The sequence below is a fragment of the Prionailurus viverrinus genome, chromosome A3 (assembly GCF_022837055.1).
Source record: "Prionailurus viverrinus isolate Anna chromosome A3, UM_Priviv_1.0, whole genome shotgun sequence".
In the NCBI taxonomy this organism is placed as follows: Eukaryota; Metazoa; Chordata; class Mammalia; order Carnivora; family Felidae; genus Prionailurus; species Prionailurus viverrinus.
The window spans coordinates 79,436,395-79,463,831 of NC_062563.1; the positions used below are offsets into that span (position 1 = coordinate 79,436,395).

Consider the following 27,437-nt stretch of genomic DNA (forward strand, 5'->3'; position numbering starts at 1 on the left):
TTGCAAAGTGCTGTTATGAAGTTTGAACAAATAGTAATGTTATTATAACCAAGTTTTGCTTCCTTATTCACACCCACCCAGCTTTAATGATGTCATGGTTTTTCCATGTGGGAACAAGTATGACTGGTGGTGGTAGGGGAGTTCCCCCCTCCACCATCTATGCTACAATATGCAAATTAGTAATATTTGTAGCTATTGAGAAGTTTTCCATAAATGACATTTTAAAACTTTTGTTAAATATTATTCACATTAAACAACTTTCTAATTTAAAATGTTTCAGTGTTTTCTTATGAATGATTATTATAGCTTCATATAATATAGCATAAAACATATTCCATTGCTACTAGCAGTGAAGTCAGGGCTCAGAAATCAAATGTCTGTGGAATGGATCAGGGATAAGAGGACTAGCAGGCACTATAGTAAATTGGAGAGCCCTGCATAAGTGGGGCTGCAGGTGCTCAGCTCTAGCCAGGTGTTTCTGTGCCAGTCTACTGTTGCCAGACCTTTAGAATGTTGAAGAGAAGCCAGAAATCCATATATTTATATTCAGTTAACTTGATTGTTAACTGTGCGCATTTGTTTTTTTATTTAAGGTAGGTGACACTTTTATGGGCTTAATAAAACATACCTGTGGGCTTCAGCTTATGGACATCTTTTTACAACTTTTTTGTTCGGGAGGTCAGTTTTAGCTTTGTGGTGTCACTTTCCTGTTAATCTTCATCTATTCTGGTATATTTGACGTAGGTATAGGATATATGCTTGATTTTTGCAGTATCTTTCGGTAAAACCTCATTTATATGTCTTTGTATTTAACTGTAAAGCAGTTTGAAAGTTCTGTTTTCCTTCTAGTTTTCAAAATTTGGGTATTCGATGTGTAAAGAAAAAAGAAGTAAAAGAAGCTATTATATCAAGAATAAGGGCAGGAATCAATCCTTTCAATGGTAAGTATGCTTGGTATAATCATTTCTGTTATTTGGGTATTGACCTATTTGTGTTAGTGAATTCTATTTGTATCTCAAACCTGTGCTTTAAGAGCTACCTTAAGTTCCATGTTCACTTTTCTACTTGTTAGCGTATACCTGTATCTGAAGAATGAAGAATATTTAAAATCTTTCATAGTGTTGGAAAAAAAAAAATTCTTTGGCAGACAGGGCTTTCTGGTATCAGTGGAAAGTGCCATTGTTTTCTATCAGAAAACCTCAAAAATGTTCTGATTCTTTTTGAATGTGGCCTTCCTTTTGCCACCCCAGCAGATAGTATACATTACCTTTTCTGAATGTTGAATAGGCACTGTGGTTATAAGATATAATCCCAGTGTGGAAGAAGATGTATAGAAATAGTAGAAGCTATACAAAATATTTTCATTAGTATATTTATATATAAGGCTAGATATTTACTGGTTAGTAGGTTTTGTTAGGGATGGAGTGATGCGGTGTAATGCCTGGCAATTATAAGCACTCTGTGTTGTTTGGATAGATAAATGCTGGCATCCTACACTACAGTTAGTCTCCATTGTAAGTCTTCTGCAGCTACTTAAATAAGCATAATTCAGGAATTGAACGACTATACAATTTTCAAAGAATACATTTCTCTGTCATATTTAAGACATCCTGATATTGTTGGGGCATCTGGGTAGCTCAGTTGGTTAAGTGCCCAACTCTTGGTTCTGGCTCAGATCGAGCCCCGTGGGATTCCCCCCCCCCCCCCTCTCTCTTTCTCTCTCGCCCAGGAGGTGCTCTCTCTCTCTGGCACTCCTGGTTTCATGAACTCTGTCTCTTTCTTTCAAAATAAATAAATGAACTTAAAAAAAAAAAAGACATCCTTATATTGTTGGTTGTTTGTTTTTCCTGGATGTATAAAAATAATTTAAGGGATGTGAAGTGAAGTTAAGGAATATGTTCATAGCCAAGTGTGGTGTTTGTATGAATCATAAGGTCTGCATCTCTTTTCCCTAGTCTTTATTTTTCATACTATTTAGTATAATGCTAAAAGCAAAAGTCCCCTTCAGCCTTCCTCATCAGAGGAGACGACTGGTAAATTTGATGTGTATTTTTCTAGAATTTCCTTTATATATGCATAGCTGTCTCCCTAGTTTAGCAGCTTATCATTTCGTAGTTTTTATAGTGGTGACTACTGTAGGGTAGGATGCCGACATTTAGCATGCTGTAGTCATTTACCTATTAAAATAATACAGGGTGCTTACAGTTGCACTATTCCAGATAGTGCCATCCCCAGCAAAATCCACTAAACAGTAAATAAATATATATAAATAATATAAGTGAATATACACAAATATACATATATATTTTTTTATATAATGGAATCATGCTATACTGCTACTGCTTCTTTCTTTGTACTTAGGAATAGATCTTAAATATCTTTCCATGTTAGTACTTTTGAATCTATTTTACTTTTTAACAGAGTACTCTATTGTTTGGACAGACCATAATTTGTTTATCTAGCCATCTGTTAATGAGCGTTTAGGTTTTCATTTTATTAAAAAAAAACCCAACTCCATTGAATATATATACTTTGAGTTCTTGTGTGATTATTTCCTTAGGATAAATTTTCAAAAGTGGAAAATTTCTGGGTCAAGAGTCTGCTCATTTTCATTACTCAAGTAAAAGCCAAAACTTATAAATTAAAGAGTCCGTCTAAGTTTAGATGTAGTATAAAACAGGGAAATGTAGCACAAAACAAGGAGATCATAAATAATAGCTACCATTTATTAAGTACTTTTTGTATGTCAAGAAGTAAATGTTAGGTGCCTATGTATGCTATTTACTTAATCATTGTAATGGCACTTTTCAGAAGAGAATTCCAAAGCTGTGGTTATTTAATTTTCCCAAGTCGTGTAGCAAATGGCAGAGCTGGAATTCAAGTCTGGATCTGACTCCAGTGGAAAAGCAAAAAAGGAAAATGTAGATGGGCCTTCTAGACGTTTATTAGGTTTTTTTGTTTTTGTTTTTTTACACCAATCCAGAACCAGGCATGATGTTAATAACACTCATATAGCACTCAGAGTAGTTCCTAGTACAAAATAAGTGCGTTACATATTATTTCATTAAATTTATTTTTTAATTTTTAAAAGTTTCTTTACTTCTTTATTTATTTAAATAATCTCTACCCCCAACGTGGGGCTGGAACTCACAACCCCAAGATGAAGAGTCACATGTTCTTCTGACTCATCCAGCCAGGCACCCCTTATTTCATTTAATTCTTATAACAGCCTATGAGGTAGGGACTATTGTTGTTATCTCCATTTTATAAATAAGGAAATGAAGGGATAGAAAAATTAAGTAGTTTTCTCAAGGTCATATAGTTGGTAAGTGATGGTACTGGGATTTGAACACAGGTAGCCTGGCTACCAGGCTCACGATCCTCTCTCTACTGCACTGCCTAGGTGGATTTAGATTTGGGGAAGGGAGCAACCCTGCCGGTTGAGCCTTCACAGTATTTGTGCTTTTGGTTGTTATTTAGTTTTTTGTAACATCCCTTTCTTCCCCATAGCCCTTTTGCTCCCTCTTTAGTTTAGGGACCTACCATCTCACAATTTGAATTGTAGTAATCTCCTCCCCCCACACCCCAGTAGAATAATCTTCTTAGAATAGTGCTTTAGCATATTATTCTGATTAAAACATTGAAATGGCTCCTTTAAAAGTTTAAAAACTAAATGGCCCTAAATTGAAAGTCTTCCACATGTAGCTCCAGCATATCTTTCCTGCCTTCTCTTCCACTGCTCCTCTTCATGAACCCCTCGCTATTCCAGCAAAACTCTTTTGGTCACCTACCCTAACCATTTCTCCACCATCTTCTCCATTTTTCTCACTACCATTGTAGGAATGTAAACTTATGTCATTTATAGCTGGACTGTTGCTGATAGCCCCTAAACTTGTGTTCCTGCCTCTGTTCTTAATATCCTCCAAGCAGTTTATACACTCTGCATGCAAAAATATCCTTCTAAAACAATAGGAATTCAGTGGCTCCAAATAATTTTCAGCAGTGGTTCTCAAAAATATACTTCATACTTGCTAAAAATGTGGATTCCAGGTCATATTCCCACTGATTTGCTAGGTCTAGCATGGGGTCTGGGATGCTGTTTTGAGAAACCTCTAGCTCCATGTTTCTTAACTTACTTGACTGTGACTCACAGAAGAAATAGCTCATTTCTCCACCAATACATACATATGCACACATACATACATACATAAAGCACTGTTCTTACTACATGCAGTTTACTCTATTCCATGCCTTTGCATTCCATTTCTTTTTCTCTTCTTTTTCTCTTTTTTTAAAGAAAATGCTTTTCTAACCCACTGAATTAATTTTATAACCAATGGGTCCCAAACTCTTACTAAAAATGTCTATCCACATCCACCTCTATGTTTATAGTGGCATTATTTACAATAGCCAAGACAAGGAAACATCCCAAATTCCCATTGATTGATGAATGGATAAAGAATGCTATATATACACGATGGAATATTATTTAGCCATAAAAAAGAATGAAATCTTGCCATATGCATTGACATGGGTGGAACTAGATTATAATGCTAAGCGAAATAACTCAGAGAAAGACAAATACCATATGATTTCACTCATGTGGAATTTAAGAAACAAAACAAATGAGCAAAGGGAAAAAAAAAGAGAAAGAGGCAAACCAAGAAACAGACTCTTAACTCTAGGGAACAGATGGATGGTTATCAGAGGGGAGGTGTGTGGGGGGATGGGTGAAATAGGTGATGGGGATTAAGGAGCACACTTGCCATGGCGAGCACCAGGTGATGTATGGAAGTGTTGAATCGCTATATTGTACACCTGAAACTAATATAGCACTGCATGTTAATTAAGTGAAATTAAAATTTAAAAAAGAAAATGCTTATCCAACCACCAAATTAATTTTATGACCACTGAGTCCCAAACAACAATTTGAATATCTCTTCCATAGATGATTCTGGTGCAAGCCATCCATGGACCACGCTTTGAGAAACTCTGATCTACTTGCTAGATTCAACTTCTCACTTATAGCATTCGAAGCCTTTGATCATCTGATCCTTGTTTTCCATTCCAACTTCTTCTCTGGCTTGCATCCTCTGCTTTGACTTCCTGTCCCTCCTTCCTCTAACACTGAGCGCACACATATGTGCTTTGTTTTTGCCATCTGAAATATTTTGCCGTGTTAGAAGAGCCACATTCTTTCTTGCTACTGTGCCTTTATATACGCAATGCCCTTACGTGGAATGCCCTGATCTACCTAGTAAATTCTTCCTGCTCATCCTTCAAGTTTAAAGGTTGCCTCTTTGAAGCTTTCTGTGACCTTGCCACAGAGAAAAGTATTGTTTTCTGAAAATGTTGTACATCTTTCCAATATGATTTGCTATGCCTTTGTGTGTTTCTCCCTCACTGATTCCCGAGGCTGTGAAGGACTGTCTTCTATGTATCTCTAACACACAGTCTAGTGTGTGGCACATGGTAGGGGCTTAATTAAAATTTGCTGAAAGGGAAAATGAACAAATGAATGAGTGAACACACCTTGTTTGTACTTGTCTACCAAAAATATCCAAGTTGTTTCCTTATCTGAAATGCCCTGAAAGCCTTTTTAGCTCTGTTGAGCCCAAGGTAATATCCCCCTAATTCTACCAGTCACTCAGCAATTGGTCATGAAAATCTTTGTGACATCTGTTGGATTATTTAATTCTCCAGCAGTTGTTTTATGAGATGAATTTTATGCTCATTGTGGACAGGATCTATGACGGAACTTGCTTATATGTCACTTTGGTACCTAAACCGTATATTTATATTACTGTTAAAACAAATATCTTCACAACCAAGTGCCTTGAGGTAAAAGTTTCCTATTTATATACAGTAAGTTATGCATCTTAACTACTAATGCATTCATTCCTTCAATAGGAAATGTTACCTCATTCAGTCTTTATAGTCCTAGGTTGTTGTAGGTGCTTGGAATAAGTTAGTGAACAAAACGAACAGAAATTCCTGCCTTTGAAGAGCTTCTATTTCTGTGGAGGAAGACCGACAATAAACAAATTTACTAAGTGAATATAGTATGTAATTTATTAGGCAATGAAAAGTTCTCAGGGGGAAACATCAGTGTAAGGAGTCGGGAATCTGTAGTTAAGGGGAAAAGGTTATACATTTAAATAGGACAGTTAGAGTAGGCTTCATTCTCTATTCCAGTATAGTTTTCATAATAGAAATTATGGTTATTATATGTTATTATTTTCCTAGAATATTGAAATAAGACCTAAAATGTACATTTCTCTTTTTTAAGTTCATTTTCTTATTTAGAGAGTGAGAGCGAGTACAAGCAAGGGAGGGGCAGAGGGAGAGAGAGGGTACAGAGCCCGATGCGAGGCTCAAACCCACAAACCATGAGATAATGACCTGAGCAGAAATCAAGAGTTGGATGCTTAACCGACTGAGCCACTCAGGCGCCCCCTCAAATGTGCATTTCTAATACTAAGCAAAACAAAATCTAATCCCCTTGAAAAAACTCAAAACACCAAAAACTAATTTAGATAACTCAGAATTATCCTTTTCTTTGGTTGTTTATTTTATTTTTGGGATATACAAGTTCAAATTCTACCATGTACATAGAAATTTGTCAGGGCTGAATTTATACTTTTTCACAGGTGTGTCACTTCACATAGGAAAATTCTGTTAGTACTGTAAGAGATTAGTTGACTTTGTTTTTGTGATCTATATTTATGATATATAGAAACAGTAAAATTGGAAGTGTTTAGTAAAATAGGACCTGCACTTTCTGGTCTATAGACTGATGTTACATCATTGTGACAGTCTGTTTTCTAGACATCAGGTATCGTGTGAAAATACAAAAACTGGTAAAAATTATTCTTAACTTTGTGTAGGATTAGTTTATGTACTACATCAACTAGTATGTTTTAAGGGCATTCCTTACTTTTCTTGCTATTAATTCTTTAGAACTATCTCTTACAAAAAAGGGATATACAGCAGTCAAGTAGTGTCAAACTTAAGGTTTCATGTAAAAATATTGTTCAAATTGTCAAAGATGTGCTGAAATCTAAATTGCACGAAGAATTTAATGAAGGGTTCCAATATCAAGTTTTAATAGTGTCCACTTAGCTGGAATAAAAGAATAGCAGTTAGACTTCATAGAGGACTCTTACAACAAAAGCTGAAAAAAATTTATTTATTATTTTCTAGCTATGTGTTTAATGACATACAAGGAATTCTAATATTCATTGATTAAAATCGATAGGATTTTGACAATAAAGAATTTACAATTCAGTTTTATTCAGTATCTTATTATTTTTCCATATCGAGGACACTGAGTTGTTACAAAGACTAATTTACAATTGAGTTTGGAGGGATTATCTTATATTGGTAGTCTGAAAGATAACACAGGGGCACCTGGGTGGCTCAGTCGGTTAAGCATCCGACTTCAGCTCAGGTCATGATCTCACCATTTGTGGGTTCGAGCCCCGCGTCGGGCTCTGTGCTGATGGCTCAGAGCCTGGAGCCTGCTTCCGATTCTGTGTCTCCCTCTCTCTCTGCCCCTCCCCTGCTCACGCTCTGTCTCTCTCAAAAATAAATAAAACATTTAAAAAATTAAAAAAAAAAACAAAGCCCTCACCAGAAGAAAAAAAATATTAAAAAAAAAAAAAATGAAAGATAACACAGTCTAAAAAGACAAGTGGTCTCTAACATAGATTCATTCTGGTCTCTAAAGTCTGGTTTAATACAAGAAAACATAAGAGCCTTTCCTCACAACTTTAAGCTTAAAAAACAAGAAGAGGGGCACCTGGTTAGCTCAGTCCATTAAACATGCAACTCGATATTGGGGCCGTGACTTTGAGCACCATGTTGGGTATAGAGATTACTTAAATAAATAAATTTTTTCTTTTGTTTTTAAAAGACAAGAAGAAAAAAAGGCTCTTGAGTACTTCTTTATCCTTTCTTTACTGCATTTGCTTTAGTTTTTCAAACCTTATTGATTATCATGGGCAGAACTTGGGGTACTTCTTTTATGCCTTCTGTATTCAACATACTCCCATTATAACACTTTTCATGTTATATAATTTTACTTTACCTATTTTTCATGGAGACACTAATCTCACTAAGAGCAGGCATGGTCTTTTCATATCTGTATCTGGTATTTATTTTAGTGCACAGCACATAATAGTAACTCAATAAATACCTTGAAAGAATGAGTAAATTAATGATAGATGGCTGTGACCATTTACCTTTGGCCTGGCCATGTAAGCACTTTAAATGTTAGCTTTTCTTATGTTATACGTGACAGATTAATCTATACATTTTTTTAAAAGTTTTATTTATTTTGAGAGTGAGAGTGCATGAACAGGTGAGCTGGGGAGGGGCAGAGAGAGAGAGAGGGGAGAATCCCAAGCAGTCTCCACGTTCAGCACGGAGCCTGACACAGGCCCACGACCACAAGATCATGACCTGAGCCAAAATCAAGAGTCAGACGCTTCCAGGTACCTGGGTGGCTCAGTCGGTTAAGTGTCCAACTTTGGCTCAGGTCATGATCTATCGGATTGAGCATCACATTGGACTCTGAGCACCACATTGGACTCTGTGCTGACAGTCTGGAGCCTGCTTCAGAGTCTGTGTCTCCCTCTCTCTCTGCCCCTCCCCCACTCACGAGTGCACGCTCTCTGTCAAAAATAAACATTAAAAAAAAAAAAAAGAGCTAGACACTTAACCAACTGAGCCACCCAGACGCCCCTCTATACATTTTAAATAGCAAGTCAAATGAATTATAACTAAACTTCATTTTTTTTTCTGAAATGAGACTTAAATGAAATGAGCTTTTTTCCCAAATGACTTTTAAATGAAGTGAGCTTTTAAAATTATTAGCCTATATACTGTGTATTTTTGTCCTGATGTTTACTTGTATTTCAGTAATATTTAACTGTATTAGAATTTTGGAAATGTCACATCTCTAGAGCTAATATATACTATAATTGACTTTAAAATTTTGAATCCCTACTTCCAAGAGAAATACATCATGGTGATATTTTTCCGATAAAAATTAAATTCTTATACATACTGCTTTTAGGACTAAGGAGTAATATTTATTTCTAAAGACAGATTAAGAAGAACAATTGTTACCTTGTTGCCTTTTGATAAATATAAAGGGAAATTTTAAACTAGTTTAAGAGGAATTTAAGAGAATTTGTTCTTCGTCAGATTTTGCATATTTTTAAAAGCTGAGAAGCATTCTCCACATTGCAGAACAAAATACTGCATTTTGTATTATAGAATGATACGTATATATTTAAGAACCTGTAGCAAGCATTATCCTAAATGAAGGAGACATCAGAAGCATGCTTTGAAGTTAAGAATGTGTATTCTTGCTACTTCTGTTCAACATTGTAGTGGAGAGTGTAGCCAATGCAGGGGCACCTGATTGAAAACGCAGAAATAAAACTGTAATGATCAGAAGCTATTCTTTATGGTGAAAACTCAAAAAGATATACAAGTATATTATCAAAATACTAACCTCAAGAAGAATGGATATAAAATTAATATACAAATATCAGTAGCATTCTATATATCAACAATAAATAATTAAAGGAAATATTGTCAGAAAATATAAAGTACGTGGCAACGAATCTGAGAGATGACAATGAAGATTTCTTTAGGGAAAATTATAAAATTTCATTATGAGAGGGTGGAGAACACCTAAACCGAAGGAGAGATAGGTCATGTTTACTAATATCAATATTATAAAGATGGCATTTTCCCCCAAATTGACATACAGATTCAATGCAATTCCAGACTCTTGAGATTTTTCATTATATATGATAAAATTATTCTGAACAGGAAAAGGAGGATATTTTATGGAAGAGAAATAGCGATGACAAACTGGCTTTATCAGATACTAGAATTTATTATAAAGAGAAGTATTAATTAAGGCAGTGTAGTATTGAGGTAGCAATAGACAGATTGACCAGTGGAATAGAATTGTGACCCCAGAAACAGACTTAAGAAAATATGAGAATTAAGTTGGATTTTTCTAACTCTTGCTATATACAAAAATCAGCTGAAAATGGATTACAAATTTTAGTGTAAATCAACACTTTTAAAAACTCTCAATAGAAAATCTTGGTAAGCAGATTTTAGTCCTTGGCATATACAAAGAGAAGACACAAAACAAAGTTTTATAAAACAGTTGATACATTTGATGGTATTCTTTTTTTTTTTTTTTTTAAATTTTTTTTTCCAACGTTTATTTATTTTTGGGACAGAGAGAGACAGAGCATGAACGGGGGAGGGGCAGAGAGAGAGGGAGACACAGAATCGGAAACAGGCTCCAGGCTCTGAGCCATCAGCCCAGAGCCCGACGCGGGGCTCGAACTCACGGGCCGCGAGATCGTGACCTGGCTGAAGTCGGACGCTTAACCGACTGCACCACCCAGGCGCCCCTTGATGGTATTCTTAATTTCAGTTTATTGTATTTTTCAATTCTAGAATTTATTTGGTTTCTTTTCTAATAGTTTCAAGTTCTGTACTAAGTTCAATCTTGTCTTTCAACTCCTGAGTACATTAAGTATAGTTATTTTTAATATTTTATTTATTTATTTATTTATTTATTTATTTATTTATTTAGAGATAGAGACCGTGAGCAGGGGAGGGGCAGAGAGAGAATCCCACGCAGACCCCGCACTGTCAGCACAGAGCCCAATGCAGGGCTCAAACTCACAAACTGTGAGATCATGACCTGAGCTGAAGTCAAGAATCAGATGCTTAACTGACTAAGCCACCCAGGCACCTCTAAGTGTAGTTCTTTTAAATCAGGTTTCTGAAGACTTCACTATTTGAATCTTTTGCAGTGTTTCTATAGACTCTTGTTTTTCTTTTCTTTTTTTTTTTTTTTGTTTTAAATCACTTTATTTTGTCTCCTCATATGCCTGGTTATTTGAAATAGAATACCAGTCATCGTATATGAAAACTTCTAAGGATTTTAGGTCTAGGATGTTGTTATCTGCCTTCAGAAGATTTTCTTGTGGTAGGTGACTAGTCACTAGCAATCTCAGATCACCTCAAATCAGTGAATGATTTAGGTTATTTGAAAGTGGACTTCATCTCTGTGGACCTGGTATCTTTCCAGTTCATTCTTTTTTTTTTTTTTTTTTAATTTTTTTTTTTAATGTTTATTTATTTTTGAGACAGAGAGAGACAGAGCATGAACGGGGGAAGGTCAGAGAGAGAGGGAGACACAGAATCTGAAGTAGGCTCCAGGCTCTGAGCTGTCAGCACAGAGCCCGACGCGGGGCTCGAACTCACAGACCGTGAGATCGTGACCTGAGCTGAAGTCGGACGCTTAACCGACTGAGCCACCCAGGCGCCCCTCCAGTTCATTCTTAACTCCTGAAGTGTAGCTCCTCCAGGGCCCCAACCAAAGAACTGGGCATTTTTCAGGTCCTCCATCCTTGGTATACCCTGAACTCCCTTTATTTTTCCCCTACAGGCTACTGAGAATTTATCTTAACTTCTCATTTTCTTAGCCACCTCTTAGAAAATTGGCAGGCTATATCTGGAAAAAAAGAAGCCTCTCATTCTGAACTTAACCTCTATGGGTTTCTGTGATACTGTGATTTATAATAAATATATATTTGGTCTTCACCCCCATTCCTGACATAAAGCTCCTAAAACCTTTTGTAAGTGATAACAGCAAAAAAAAAAAAAAAAAAGGGGGGTCTTTTGTTATTTGTAATAAACTCCTTTCAACCACCCCGTTATGTCATATTATGTTATGATATGAACACCTGCATCACAGGTGTTCATATCATAATATTTTGACTTTTTAGTTATACAGATATGTTCTTGTAGACTCCTTCAAATGCTTGGCTTAAGAATGCAAATGAGAGCGGCTCCTGGGTGATTCAGTTAGTTGTGTCTGACTCTTGATTTCTGCTCAGGTCATGAACTCACAGTTGCTGAGTTCGAGCCCCGCATAGGGTTCTACGCTGGCAACATGAAGCTTGCTTAGGATTCTTTCATCTCTTTCCCTCTCTCTCATCCTGTCTCCCGCTCACAGTCTTTCTAAATAAATAAATAAATGAATAAAGCTAACTTAAAAAAATACTAATGGGAATATTTAAAATTTTTTAATGTTTATTTTTGACAGAGAAAGAATGAGTAAGAGAGGGGCAGAGCAAGAGGGGGACAGATGATCCCAAGTGGGCTCCACACTGATAGCAGTGAGCACTAATGGGAATATTTTAAATGTTCTGATAGCTACAAAGACTGTGAGCATAGTTTAAATAAAAACAGTCAAAATTGCATTGCCATTTTATTAGTTATTTCCTGTAAGGACCAAAGAATTTGGTATTTAACTGTGTTTTCAAATTTAGTATTTCAAATTTTAATACTTTCTGAAAACTAAAATTTCATTAAAAATTTCCACATTGCGTATTTCATGCTTTTAAAAAATATGGCTGTTGGGGCGCCTGGGTGGCTCAGTTGGTTAAGCGTCCGACTTTGGCTCAGGTCACGATCTCGCGGTCGGTGAGTTTGAGCCTCGCGTCAGGCTCTGGGCTGATGGCTCAGAGCCTGGAGCCTGCTTCCGATTCTGTGTCTCCCTCTCTCTCTGCCCCTCCCCCGTTCATGCTCTGTCTCTCTCTGTCTCAAAAATAAATGTTAAAAAAAAAAATTAAAAAAAAAATGGCTGTTATGATTTATTGCTACAGCTTATGTTATTTGAAAATGCACTTAATATTTTCTTGTTGAACTGTATTTCTTTTCAAATATCAACTTAATAAACTGTTACTACATCTATTCTGTCATAAAGAATAGGTTTTTATATTTTTTCAGAACTGTAAAATTTTCCTGCTAGTGTTTTTGTTCCTTTTAAAGCAAACTTAATTTGTACATAAAATTCCTTACGGAAACTAGCTAGTTACCTTATATCATCTATTTTCTTCTATATGGGTATTTAATTCTATAGGGTATTTAATCCCTAACATATTGTTCTGAATTTTAGTAGTTATTTCTACGTATGTCATTTTTATGCAAAACATACGTAAAGCTTTCTAATAGAGTTCAGTTTTTGAGAGCATAGGTTCAGGATTCAATGACGTCTTAGTTTGAATTCCTTCTCTACCATTGCCTATCTGTGAAACTTTGGAGAAGTAATTTCATCTCCTTAACATCAGTTCTTGGGGTGCCTGGGTGGCTCAGTCAATTGTCCAACTTTGACTCAGATCATGATCTTCCGGTTTGTAAATTCAAGCCCCGCGTCAGGCTCTGTGCTGATAGCTCAGAGCCTGGAGCCTGCTTCAGATTCTCTGTCTCCCTTTCTCTCTGCCCCTCCCCCACTCACACTCTTTCGCTGTCTTTCAAAAATGAATAAACGTTAAAACATAAAATTCTTCATCTGTAAAACAGGGATGATAATAATTCTTATACAGATTTATATTCTCTTTTATATTCTTCCTATTCTCTGTTGCATATAATCTGCAACTACTTTGTAAGAATTTGTCAATTATTAATGTCAGTTTGGGGTTCTGCTCTAAATTTCAGATAACTTAGGATAGTTACTTCCTGACCATGGCTATAACTTAATACTGTTAGTGACTGACTACGTGCTGGTAATGATAAAAGGCATTCTTGGATTGTGTGCCATTCTGTTTTGTTAGCACAGATTGGATGCTACTTAGGGTTATTGGATATGTTGGGCAAGGAGGAGGACCTAGCAGGATTTTAGTTCTATGTGACTGTTTTACATGCTTAAAAAAATTGTACTATTTGTATTTAGTTCCTGAACAACAGCTGCTTGATATTGAAGATTGCGACCTCAATGTGGTGAGATTATGTTTTCAAGTTTTCCTCCCTGATGAACATGGTAATTTGACAACCGCTCTACCTCCTGTTGTCTCTAACCCAATTTATGACAACCGTAAGTACTTTATTTTCTTACATTTATAGCATTAGCTTATGGGGTTTTTTAGTTTAATTTTTTATAGTATTTTGGCAATTAGAAAAAAGTATCATTGTAAGAAAAATTCAAGTATTACTAAAATAATAGGAGTAATCTTCTCTGATCTTCTCCTCCTCCTCCAAAGATAATCACTATCCTCAGGTATGTTTAACCAGTTTCTTCATATATAAAAACAAACCATCGTTTTCACACAATATATTTTTGGCAACTTTAAAAAAAATCACAGATCCTTTAAAAAAAATTTTTTTTTTCTCTTAGCAATGTATCTTCAGCCTGTTCCCCCTTTAGGTACCTTATTCTTTCCAGTAACTGCATATTTCTTTATATGGCTATATCACAATTTTGTGAAATCATTACCTTATTACAAGACATTTGGTTTGCTTCCTTCTTGACTTTTTTCTCTAACAAATTGTACTTCAGTAAATATATCCTGTATGTGCATATTTTATGCAGATGTGTCTCTAGCATAATTTTATAAAAGTAGAAATGTTGGCAAATGCTAGATCAAAGGATATGGATATTTGTAGTTTTAGAAGATTATGAAATTGCCCTCAAAGTTTGTGTGTGTGTGTGTGTGTGTGTGTGTGTGTGTGTGTGTGTGAGTGTGTGTGTATTTGCTTTTATATGCATCCACTCATGGTATATGACTGCCTGTGTTGCATGTAGAAGCATAGTGGAGCATAGGCCTATAAAGGTGGATCAGAGTATCCTCATCATGGAGAACTTTGAATTGCCAGGGAGAATTATTAAAATTGTATTCCTATACATGTCAGCATGAAATTGCATTGCTATAGGGTTATAGTCATGATTGAAGAGATTAATCTGGTGACACTGTGTAGGATGGATTGAAAGAATCCGAATTTAGAAACAGGGAGATTTAACTAGAGGACCTGTTATTGCCGAGAAATGAAGTCACAAGGCTCTAAACCAGTTTGGGCAATGTAGTTAAAAAGGAAAAGGACAGATGTGGATTATTAATGTTTTTAGTGTCCTTAATTTATTTATACACTAAAGCTTTTATCTGTCCTGTAAGTTGTTTTCCTAGAATTCTCACCGTAAAAAACGAGTAAAAAATATTACTAATTAAAAAAAATCCTTTATGTTTAGGTGCTCCAAATACTGCAGAATTAAGGATTTGTCGTGTAAACAAGAACTGTGGAAGTGTCAGAGGAGGAGATGAAATATTTCTACTATGTGATAAAGTTCAGAAAGGTATTTATTTATTTGTTTCATTGAATTTAGAATATACAGATCTTCCTGGGCTTACAGTGAGGTTACACCATGATAAACTCACTGTAAATTGAAACTAATCTTAAATTGAAAATGCAGTTAAGGGGCGCCTGGGTGGCGCAGTCGGTTAAGCGTCCGACTTCAGCCAGGTCACGATCTCGCGGTCCGTGAGTTCGAGCCCCGCGTCAGGCTCTGGGCTGATGGCTCAGAGCCTGGAGCCTGTTTCCGATTCTGTGTCTCCCTCTCTCTGCCCCTCCCCCATTCATGCTCTGTCTCTCTCTGTCCCAAAAATGAATAAACGTTGAAAAAAAAAAAAATTTTAGAAAATGCAGTTAATACACCTAACCTGCCAAACATCATAGCTTAGCCTAGCCTACCTTAAACATGCCCATAACACTTACATTAGCGTGCAGTTGGGCAAAATGACCTAACACAAAGCCTATTTATAATAAAGTATTGAATATGTCGTGTAATTTATTGAAAACTGTACTGAAAGTGAAAAACAGTTGTGTCAGTTGTTGACCCTCCTGATCAGGTGGCTGACGTGGCTTGCTGCCACTGCCCAGCATCTTCAGAGTATTGTACTGCATATTGCTAGCCCAGAAAAGATCAAAATCTGAAGTACACTTTCTACTGAATGCATATTGCTTTCACGCCATCATAAAGTCAAGAGGTTGTTAAGTTGAACCATTGTAAGTTGGGGACCATTTTATTTCATATTTATTTAGAGAGAGAAAGAGCACGTGTGGGCAAGCAGCGGAGGGGTAGAGAGAGAGAATCCCAAGCAGGCCCTGCGCTGTCAGCACAGAGCCCATCACAAACATGAGATCATGACCTAAGCTCAATTGACTGAGCCACCCATGCGCCCCCGATCTGTACTTTAGATTAATAGATGGATTTTGTTTTCCCATTGCTATTTCTTTGCTTTTGTATTCACTAGATGACATAGAAGTTCGGTTTGTGTTGAACGATTGGGAAGCAAAAGGTATCTTTTCACAAGCTGATGTACACCGTCAAGTAGCCATTGTTTTTAAGACTCCACCATATTGCAGAGCTATAACAGAACCAGTAACAGTAAAAATGCAGCTGCGGAGACCTTCTGACCAGGAAGTTAGTGAATCCATGGATTTTAGATATCTGCCAGACGAAAAAGGTACGATTTCTTGGTGGTAAGGTTTTATACATTTCTTTCTTTTTTTTTTTAACCTTTACTTATTTTTAAGTAAAATAAGAGAGCACAAGCATGTGGGTGCGAGTGAGGAAGGGGCAGAGAGAGGGGGACAGAGAGGATCCAAAGCCGGCTCCACGCTGACAGCAGAGTTCAAAGCTGGGCTCAAACTCACCAACTGTGAGATCATGACCTGAGCTGAAATCGGATGCTTAACCAAATGAGCTACCCAGTCACCCCAATATATATTTCTTAAAGTTAGTTCTCCTGATAACATTTTCTTATTAGATACATTTGAATACAGTAGTGTTTATTCATGATTTACATTTTATTTCCTGAAAGTTTTCAGCTGATTTTTTACCAATTGATCTTTATGCTCTTTTGCATCTCTTTCTTTAGAAAGGAATCTGGAATAGTTTCAAAGTATCCGAACTGTTCATCAAAATTTATTTTATATTTGAGGTTCTGTTTTTGTCCTTATCATGCCCTTTTTATAGGTGGAAAACTTGCCACTCAGAAACTGGTCTTCATTTTGGTTTGGTCCTTAATCTGCCCTTATTGTGTTAGTTGACATTGTTGACTTATAGGTGTTATAAGAAAACAAGATGAGTATTATACCTTTTACTGCTGACTTGGGACACATTCTACAATACTTACTAAATCCATATTATATATATATATTTAAAGCATTTTCTGTATGGGAATAAAACACCTATTTAGTTGTTGAAGGAGAAGCAGCACAATCCTATGATGATTCACATACTTTCCTGCTTTCTTTTTAACCAGATACTTATGGCAATAAAGCAAAGAAACAAAAAACAACTCTACTTTTCCAGAAACTGTGGCAAGATTGTGGTAAGAGTATTTTGGATTGATTTGTATTTAAATAGATTTGGGGGTTTTTACTTTATCCCATTTTCCAAATTTTAACTGATGTTATTTTTTAAATTGCGTTTAATAATGAAAAAACTTTATCACAACAGTTAATTTTCCTGAAAGACCTAGACCTGGTCTAGGATCAACTGGAGAAGGACGATTCATCAAAAAAGGTATTTCATCCCCTGTAGACTATTCCTTAAATGGTCAAAAGATCAGTGCTTTGCACAGTATATTGGAATTCCATTCTTAAGAATGAAAACTGCTTCTTTGCTATTTTCCATTCCCACAAATTATTTCATGCTTTGAATATTAAATGAATTGATCTCCATTTAAGGTCCTGTTGGAAACTATGATTATGTTTTTGGGATTCATTGTTTAAGAAATTACATTTGTTCATATGGTGGTAATTTTACTTAATTATGGTGTGTCATGGAAGAAGTGGTTTGGATCTGGCGGGTCGCTTATCTTTAAAGTTTTACTGAGACACAGCCACGCTCGTTTGATGACATATTGTCTGTGGCTGGTTTTTTTGCATTACAGTGGCAGAACTGAGTAGTTCTAACAGAGGCTGTATGGCCCACAGAGGCTAAAATATTTGGCTGTTTATAGAAAAAAAGTTGTGAACCTCTGGTTTAGATCATTCAACCAGGGTTATTTAATTAGAAGTCTTTCGTTCCCCTTAACATTCTTAAATCAGTGCTTTTTCCTGGTTGAGTATGTGTAGCAGTCATATACTATATAAATAAATACAGAATCCTTAATTTCTTTCTGACTGGGAATTATGTGGTACTTTAGAGTTCTAGCTTAATAGATCTTAGCAAGTTATATGGATTTTTCAATCATCCCTAATGAGCATTTCCTCCATCCCTCCATTTTCTCCTAAAAATAGTGAATTTGAAAGGTTTTGGCTATTTAGATTCCCATTACCTGAAATTCTGATTTTTTTTTTTTAATGCTTTATTTTTTAAAGTAATCTCTATGCTCAATGTTGGGGCTCAAACTCACAACCCCAAGATCAAGAGTCACATGCTCTATTGACTGAGCCAGCCCGGGACCCCTGAAATTCTGGGATTTATTTTTCACTTTTCAAAAATACCTTTCTAGGGCCTCAGAAGCTAGATTTTCATATTTAACTGGAGTGAAGTTAACTATGCCCAAATAACTCACAAAATTAAAGGTATTGGTAAAACAGCGTTACAGAACGCAGCTTTAGACTCATGTAATAATTTTAGTGCAATTTACTATTTTTATCTAAACTGTTACATCAGTGTCCTTGAAAGTTTTCTTTATTAGTGTGTTTATGCTATTTTAATTTAGAGATATTTTTTATACTTTTATTTCAGTTTTGTAAAAATGTATTTTCCTCCCCACAGAATCCAACTTTTCTCATGGTGCAGTTTTGACAGATATGTCCAGGACCTCAGGCATTTCAAGCCAAGCAGACTCCTACTATTCCTCGTCTGTGTCCATCTCGAGTGCGTTGTCACATCATACTTCAGCCATACCTGCAATGGTATCTCAGCCTTCAAGCTGGTCTTCAGGGGCCCACCCCACCTCACGCTCAGTCAACACAAATCCACTGAGTAGTTTTTCAACGGGGACACTTTCCTCTAATTCACAAGGTGTCTCACCATATCTGGAAATACCTCTTGTGAGTGATTTGAATGCCTCTAATGCTTGCATTTATAACAATGCTAATGACATAGGCAGAATGGAAGCATCATCCATGTCATCAGCTGATTTATATGGTATTTCTGATGCCAACATGCTACCGAATTGCCCTGTGAATATGAATGACAGCATGAGGGAGTCTGATAATCCAAGACTTGTGAGCATGAATCTTGAAAACCACTCATGTAATTCAGTGTTAGACCCGAGAGACTTGAGACAGCTCCATCAGATGTCCTCTTCCAGTCTGTCAGCAGGCGCCAGTTCCAGTACTACGGCTTTTGTTGCACAGTCCGAGGCATTTGAGGGATCTGATTTCAATTGTACAGATAACAGTATGATGAATGAGTCAGGGCCATCAAACGGTACTAATCCAAACAGTCATGGCTTTGTTCATAGTCAGTATTCGGGTATTGGCACTATGCAGAGTGAGCAATTGAGCGACTCATTCGCGTTTGAATATTTTTAAGGTAACTTGTGCGATTTAAATGGTTACTCAAGATTTAAATCCTTTGACATGTTTGTAACCATTTTTATGTTACCTATATAGATACAGTATTTTATATTTCTCTGAGACTATAACATAGGGTTTTGTTTTGTTTTGTTTTTCATTTAAAAGATGACAGTTCAAAACTTCTTTATCAGAGAGAAGTATAAAACTTTGGGGATGTAGGGCCTTCCTCTAACAGGCAGGCGATCTTGGCTCTGGAGCTCCTTGTTTAGCTGGCAGAGAATTTGTCAGGATATAATGAAAGATGAATCTTCAGTGCTGAAGCTACAGCTTGAAAGAGAGGGATGAAATCATTTCCTAACTTCAGGAAGAGGAGGAAAAATTCCAGCATTTACAGAAGACTTTTGCTTCAAAGAGTAGATAAATCTACACAGACTGAACTTCTAGGCTAGGATGCCCTATAGAGTCTGACATCCAATGAAGGTTTATTAAACTAGCACATACTTCAGCTTAGGCTAAATCATTATTTGACATAAGTGTATCAAGTACATGTTAAATATTGAATAAAACCAATTTTCCCGTTAACCCCCCCCCCCACACACACACACACAACTTTGGGTATATTGAATATAAAGCTAGAAAGTACCATAAAAGGACAATTCTGAAATGGAAATTTAAAAGGGCCTTACTGTTTCTTCTTTTGAAACATGTGACCTGATGCTGTGTGTGGTGCGAATTGTGTCTTTAGAGTCCTATCCCATTTCCCCATGACAGAATGAGAAGGTGAGAGAGAGCAAGGCTCTAGTTTTTCCAAATATACTTTTTTATACTTCTTTTATATTGTATTAATGTATTCTTAGGTAAATGAATTAACTGATATTTGCTTTTAAGCAAATTTAAGGTGAAACCTGTAATGACTATGTCATTGGAAAAATGAATTACTTATTATTTTTGAGACCCATGGGCCAAGGTGACCCCTAAGGGGTTTTCTGGAGTTTCTTAGATTTTTTTTTTTTTTTTTTTTTTTTTTAGAGAGAGTGAGTATGAGCTGAGGGAAGGGGCAGAAGGAAAGAGAATCTTAAGCAGGCTCCACACTCCTTGTGGAGCCCAATGCAGGGGTTGATCCCATGACCCTGGGATCATGACCTAAGCTGAAACCAAGAGTGGGATGCTTAACCAGCTAAGCCACCCAGGTGCCCCTGAGTTTCTTAAATTTATATGTAAATCAAAAATCTTTAAAAATTTAACTTGGACAGAAGGGAGTTGAAGTGAGCTTTCAAGGTAGGGGAAGTTCTCTACATTTCGGACTTAAATCCCTACCTTTAGAATTGCTTGTGATTTTAGCTTTACATCCATGTCTTTAAGGTGAAGAAGTTTCCTTAGACCTCTCTTCTTTCTTGTTTCCTGACTCACTGTGATCTCATCCAATTTCGTGCCCTCTTCCTAAATTTTACCCTTAGACCTATCCCCTGACCTCCAGACTTGGAGCTTACATTATGCATGCAAAACTGATTATTTGACATCTCTGCTCAGAACCTAATTAAAGCTCAGACTCGACATAACTAAAACTGAGTTCTTGATCTTCCCTCCCAAATTTGCTTCTCCTTCAGTCTTCCCCAACTTAGTAATAGTAATGCCATGCTCCTAAAGTTGCTAAGGTCCAAAACCATGGAGTCATCCTTCATTTTTTTATCTCCCAAATCCAATCCGTCAGCAAATCTGGTAGGCCCTGCCTTCAGAATATATCCAAAGTTCACCACCTCTTTTGACCTCTACTATCAACTTCCTGTTCTAAGCCACTATCGTATCATCTGCCTATAGCCTCCAAAAATGCTCCTACATCCTTGTGCCCCTACTGTCTATTCTCCCAAAAGTAGCCAGAATAATTATTTTTAAAACAAGTCAAATTGTCAGTCATCTGCTCAAACCATCCAGTGGCTCCCTACTCCCACACAGAGTAAAGACCAAAGTCCTTAAAATTAGCAGGCCCACACTCCCTCTCCTGTCTCATCTCTTACCGTTTTCTTTTCCTCATTCAGCTCCAGGCATTTGGAGCCTCCCTTCAAAAACACCACTTATACTCATGCCTCAGACTCTTTGTGTTTGGTGTTTTCTCTGCCTTGCCTGTTTCTCTCTCAGATACATGCGTGGCTCACTTCTTAACAGCCTTTGGATTCACTCAGCTGTTACTGATCAAGGCCTTACTCAACTACCTACACATGAGCACTCCATGCCCCCTCTCCCTTATATTGGTCTATCGTACTTATCAGGATCTGACTTTACTAAGCATTTGTTTATTGAATCCCCAGTTTGTGGAACAGTGTCTGCCTCCTATTAAGCACCGAGTAATTATTTCAAAGTACTACTACTAGAACTTTCAAAGTGTAGTACTAATAGAATGTTCAAAGTATTATAGAACTTTGTTTTTTGAAAGACCAGCTCTAATTATTAGATGCTTAGGATTTTTTATAATTCTGTTTAATGTGACATGGGGTTTATGTCTGAATCATGTACCTTCAGGTCAAGGATTAATACTGGTAATCCAAATTGTTTGAAAGCAGAGCAATCCCAGTGGCAAAATGATGGTAGAATTTAGGCAGTAATAGTAGTTGTGATGGAATTGTCATGATGCTAAGTAAATAGCTTGTCAAAGACTTAGTCTCTTTTACAACCAGAATCTCCCATAAATATTGAGTATGTTCCGAGCTAGAAACAGTGTGTCATTTCACTTACGTAGTGTCCAAGCAAACCAATAAAGTTTATTGGAACAATCAAAATGGGAAATGTGTGGATGTCGTGTAAATAAAAATTCCGAGTTGAATGATCCTGGGAAATGAGAAGGCGAGCAAGATAAATCTTGACTTGAGGTCTGGATAGTTTAGGAAGCAGAAGAAAAAGAGTAAACATACAAGTACCATTGATATTTCTCAGAAATTTGATTTCAAATCAAAACATTTGTTATGTAACTTTAAAAACCATAAGCATATAGCATACTTTAGAAGTACTTAACCAGTAAGCAAGGAAAACTTGGAAGGTATAATTCCTTTTTTATTCAAAATATGAACCCGGGATATCTCCAGATAGTGGTTCATAGGTGCTGAGTTTTTTGTTTTTTTTTTTTAAAGAGAATCCTATAATTTTATATTAATTAGCACTGGCAAGCTTAAACACAGACTGTTAGAATATCTAAGTGGATTTTCATTAAATAAGCAATTGACTTGTTTCGCAGTTTGGGATTTTTTTTCTGTGTAAGCCCCATTAAGATACTGCAACATCTGTGTTTAGAGTATTTCCAATCGATTTCTCATTTTTCAGGTGCTATTTACTGATTGTAGAATTTATTTAAAAAAATTTTTTTTTCAACGTTTATTTATTTTTGGGACAGAGAGAGACAGAGCATGAACAGGGGAGGGGCAGAGAGAGAGGGAGACACAGAATCGGAAACAGGCTCCAGGCTCCGAGCCATCAGCCCAGAGCCTGACGCGGGGCTCAAACTCCCGGACCGCGAGATTGTGACCTGGCTGAAGTCGGACGCTTAACCGACTGCGCCACCCAGGCGCCCCTAGAATTTATTTTATAATTTAAAAAGAATTTGGCAGCCTGCTTCTCCTTGATCTCTAAATGTATTTATGCTCTCACACGTAGTTTCCAAGGAAAAGGTGCCCTTCTGCCTTTCTAAATGAACTCTACTTGTACCTTGGACTGTCCTCTATCTCCCATCTTGTTTTTGTGTCCTCATATCACCATTTAGTGCTGGTTTTCTTTGTATAAATGTGGTAAATGTCTTCTCTAGTCTAAAAAGAAAGGAAACAAAAATCTTTCCTACCAACTTCATGCCCTTTCCTTCACATCTGGGCTTGGGAAATGCTTTCAGCCTCCCATTTCCTCAGCTCCCATTCTTTGGCTTACTGTTTCATAACATTCTGGGGAAAGGGCCAGTCACTGTCCTTTTCAAATCTAGTGTCTTTTTGTCAGTCCTCACTCTGCCTGACCTATTCATAACCTTCTTCCCTATTGGCCACTCCCTCCTTGGATGCTCCTCCCAGGCTTCTGTGGTAGATAAGATTCTCCAAGGCTGACATTTTTTCCAGAGTCTCATCCCCAGCCCTCATTTGGTGCTATTTTTCCCCCTGGGTAGCCTCATCAATGCCCATGATTTCAGCTTTCTCTCATGCTGCCCACACTTACCTTTATAAACTGGCTCCCCCTTTGGATTCTCTACTTTCATTAATGGGATTGCCATTTACCCTGCCAGCCAGAATAGTTAATAGGAACTTCAAAGTCACATTTTATTCCTTTTCTCCCTCCCTCACACTCATACTTAGTTATCTGGTCTTTTTAATTCTGCCTCATAAAAATGACTTGCATTTTTCCCTCCTTCCTTCCTAGTGCTTTCTTAGTATAGGTCTTCATTCCTTTTCCCCAACAAGAATCTTCTGTATACTGTGGTTAACAATAATACCACATTCTCCTTAAGCCCTATTATGTAGCTGGCATTCCTTGAAAAATCTCTCAGGCTGCCAGGCCTCCATGCCTTTAACATACTCACTTGGCCTCTGCTCTTCGGCAACATGTATCCTTTTTTTTTTTTTTTTTAAATATAAAAATCTGTATTTATTATAGTTAGCATAAAACATTTTTTGCATCAATTATTGTTGTAATTTAGGCTGAATAACTCCAGCTATTTTGCTACTGTGCCGAAGTCCTCTTTTGAACCTACAACGAAGAGCCTGTAATACTTATGGAAAGCGTTACCATAGCAACCTATATTGATGTCACAAGCTCAGGCTTCTGACTTCATTGCATAATGCAGTAGCAACTGGGTTTGCAGCAGAAACACCCTGCTAAAGAAAAGTACCTTGGTTCACAGCAAAGGGGACAAAGGAAAACAGCAAGATATAGGGAGTTGAAAGAAAGGAATTACTAATGCCTTGTAGTAGGTAACTAGCTCACAAAGATGAAGAGGACACTTTGAAATTAAAAAGTGTATAGGGGCACCTGGGTGGCTCAGTCACCCGGGTGGAACCTGGGTGGCTCAGCGGACCCGGTGGCATCCGGCTCAGGTCATATCATGGGTTGGGGAGTTCAAACCTTGTGTCAGTCTCCACACTGACAGTCCAGAGCCTGCTTGGAGTTCTCTCTCTCTGCCCCTCCCCCGTGTGGATGCCCTCAAAATAAACAAACTTTTTTTGAAAAAGCATATAGAGTTTTTTATTTTTTGAAATAGTAATGGGTAAAGGATATGATTGATGTCCTAATCTTAATTTTAATAAAAATGTGGAGAACTCTTACATCAATATGTCATATTATATAGCTAGATCTATTTAAGCATGTTTTTGTATGTCTCAGTGAAAGATTATATCTGTTAATGAGTATTATGCTTCTTATACTGGGTACATTAAATCATCAGTGTTTATTTTACCATGCAAATATTCATCCTCATTAGAAGACAAATAAGTGACATGGCTCTGCTCATTTAAAATAAAACAAAAATTTGCAATGATAACCTTTTTTAGACAGGCCTGATCTTTCCATTGGAGCCTAAAGCCTGTTCATTATGTCAGCTGGTCTAGATTTCTATCATAGAGTGAATTTCCGAATTGAGATTTTGGAATTTGAAAAGGCATTTACACTAATAAACTTCCTCACCAGAAACTAAGCAACACATATCCTTTAAGACTGGGCTTCTCCTCCGTGAAGCTGAGTCCTCCCCCAGTTGAGACACAGCTCGGTGCGTGCGCCTGTCGCCAAGATCCTCTCAGTCAAGTACAGTCCTTAAAGGTTTGTCTCATTTGGCTTTTGGACTCTCACTTGGCACCATCCGTGGCATCGTTGGTGTTGAATAAATGGTAGCTATTCATTAAAGAGGGAAGGATAAAACTGACAGAGGATTATAAAATGTGGACAAGGATATGATTTTTAAGGGGAAAGGTTAAGCTGGTAGGAAAAGCAGTGATGCCAAGATTACCCAGCTTGTGAAATACTTTACTGTCTGCTTCCTATACTGTCAACTGTATTAGGTAGAAACTTTAATAGTTATTAGGATTGCTTCACATCTCTGACCTGGCTCCTTTTCTCTGCTGTGTGTGGCAGTTTTAATCTTCTACACGTTTCTTCAACACCGTACCCTTGCACAGACACTCCAGTATTAATGTAATAAATCACATGGCACATTTTTAAAAGTTTATTTATTTATTTGGGGGGGGGGGGGCAGGGAGAGAGGGAGACAGAATCCCAAGCAGGCTCTGCGCTCAAACTCATGAACCGTGAGATCATGACCTGAGGCAAAATCAGGAGTCAGATGCTTAACCGACTGAGCCACCCAGGCGCCCCTTTTTTCCCTCACAGAGCACATTTTTTTATGTCTAATGTGCAAAGCACAGTGTTAGGTGCTAGAAATGAAACAGGTGATGGAGATGAATCTCCTGCTCTCACAGATGTCAGTCTTTTTCTTTTAAGAGGTAAAATACTCTGCAAAGTACAGAAAGTGGACTAGTTTTAAGTGTACAGCTTGATGAATTTTTACATATGTAAACAATCATTTCCAGTATCCCAGAAGTTTCCTCCATGCCCTTTCCAATGTACCTATATCTCAAAACCACTATTCTTATTTCTGTCATCAGAACCTAATATTATAATGGCCTTTTAAATTGGTAACTGGGTTTCTCTAAAAGCTGGGTTGTCAGTTTTAAATCTAATGTTTCAGAAAAAAATTTGTCCATGTTAAGAGAGACTTGGAATTGGTGATCTAGGCTGCCCGGTAGTGCCCAATAACTTGTCATATAATAGGGGATTAAAGAAATTGCCACATGATGTTAAATAGCGTGGGAAAATGGAAAGAGTAGGGACTTTGTCGGAACATCTAGGTGTGAATTTTCAGCTCTGCAACTTACAGGTTATGCAATATTTAACAAATCATGCCTTCTGTGGGCCTCTTTTCAGATATAAAATGCAGATAATACCTTCTTTACCTACCTCACAAGATGTGTTGTATTAAATAAAATAATGCACAAGAAACTAAGTAGTGCTAATGAAATATTAATAAACCAACATCTATGTGTATCCTGTGGCCCTGAGTAATCTCTAAATCCAGACATTCCTTCTGTCTAATATATGGCAGAGTGAGAACTATGGAGTAGATTCCTTAGCAGGAACCCTGAGATGGGTTTCTCTTTAGAGTGACCATCTGTTGTGCCCAGATCTGGAGGCTGTTCATTTGGCCTTACTTTTAACAGAACCATTTTCTACTATATTCTATTATATAGCAAACCTAAGATCATTTCCAGTTCTGAAATTCTAGGATCCTTAATTTATTTGCCAAAGTTGATTATGAGTTGGGAGTTGTAGCACTATCTTCCTACAAGGGAGCCTCATCATAGCTAACGAAGTTGCCACTGAAAGATTTCTGATCGTTTCCCCACCCCGCCCCCCCAGGGGTTGAGTATGAAAAGGGCAAAATTAGGATGCTTTTCGTAGCACACAGAAGAAAAAATTTCATGCTATTTAACATAAGCCCAGGAGTGGGCAGCTAATGAGAGCGAAATATATGGTCTGTGTCTGATCTTATGCCTTTGTCTAAGATTTAGTCAAATTGCTATTTTAACTAATACATCTTAGCAGAATTTAAAGCACAGACTTAAAATCATTGGATAAGACTGAATTTCAAAAGTAATTGTAATTTTTTTCATGATACAAAAGTATAGGTTAAGAAAAAACCTTTATGTCCCCACTACTGTCACTAATAAAACACAGATAAAAATTTTAAACATTCATTTCTCTTAAAGATTTTCTAAATATGTTTCATTTCGAAATGTCTATAGCTTTAGGAAAAAATACCACCTGCTAGTAATTATCTATTTAGAGGGGGTAGAATTTATCATTTGTCACTTACCACTCATTTCCACTTCAGTTTACGATTGGACTTTCAAAAATTTAAAGAATCTTAAAATTTTAAAGAACTGAAAGAATTTAAAATTTTTCCTTAAATAGTTATGTGTGAACAGTAATAATAATTAGTAAATAATGGTGCTTCAGTAAATCGAGTTTTCAGGGATATCAGCAGAGTAAATAAAATG

The 27,437-nt window shown here is 36.8% G+C and overlaps 1 protein-coding gene across 3 annotated transcripts in view; it reads left to right on the forward strand.

Annotated features, from left to right (window-relative positions):
* Window positions 1-27,437, forward strand: part of REL (REL proto-oncogene, NF-kB subunit) — a 43,387-nt gene that overhangs the window by 15,707 nt on the left and 243 nt on the right. Inside the window, exons 4-10 of one of the 3 annotated variants that reach the window (XR_007150703.1) lie at window positions 850-941; window positions 13,784-13,924; window positions 15,074-15,178; window positions 16,137-16,349; window positions 17,151-17,219; window positions 17,348-17,413; window positions 18,617-19,466. Coding sequence is in view for 2 of the 3 variants with exons in the window: in XM_047851422.1 (XP_047707378.1) it covers window positions 850-941; window positions 13,784-13,924; window positions 15,074-15,178; window positions 16,137-16,349; window positions 17,151-17,219; window positions 17,348-17,413; window positions 18,617-19,380 (1,450 nt within the window). In the remaining variant the exon portion in view is untranslated. Of the gene's footprint in view, window positions 1-849; window positions 942-13,783; window positions 13,925-15,073; window positions 15,179-16,136; window positions 16,350-17,150; window positions 17,220-17,347; window positions 17,414-18,616; window positions 20,429-27,437 lie in introns of those variants that run through there. The other 2 variants (XM_047851422.1, XM_047851423.1) reach the window with 2 other exon arrangements.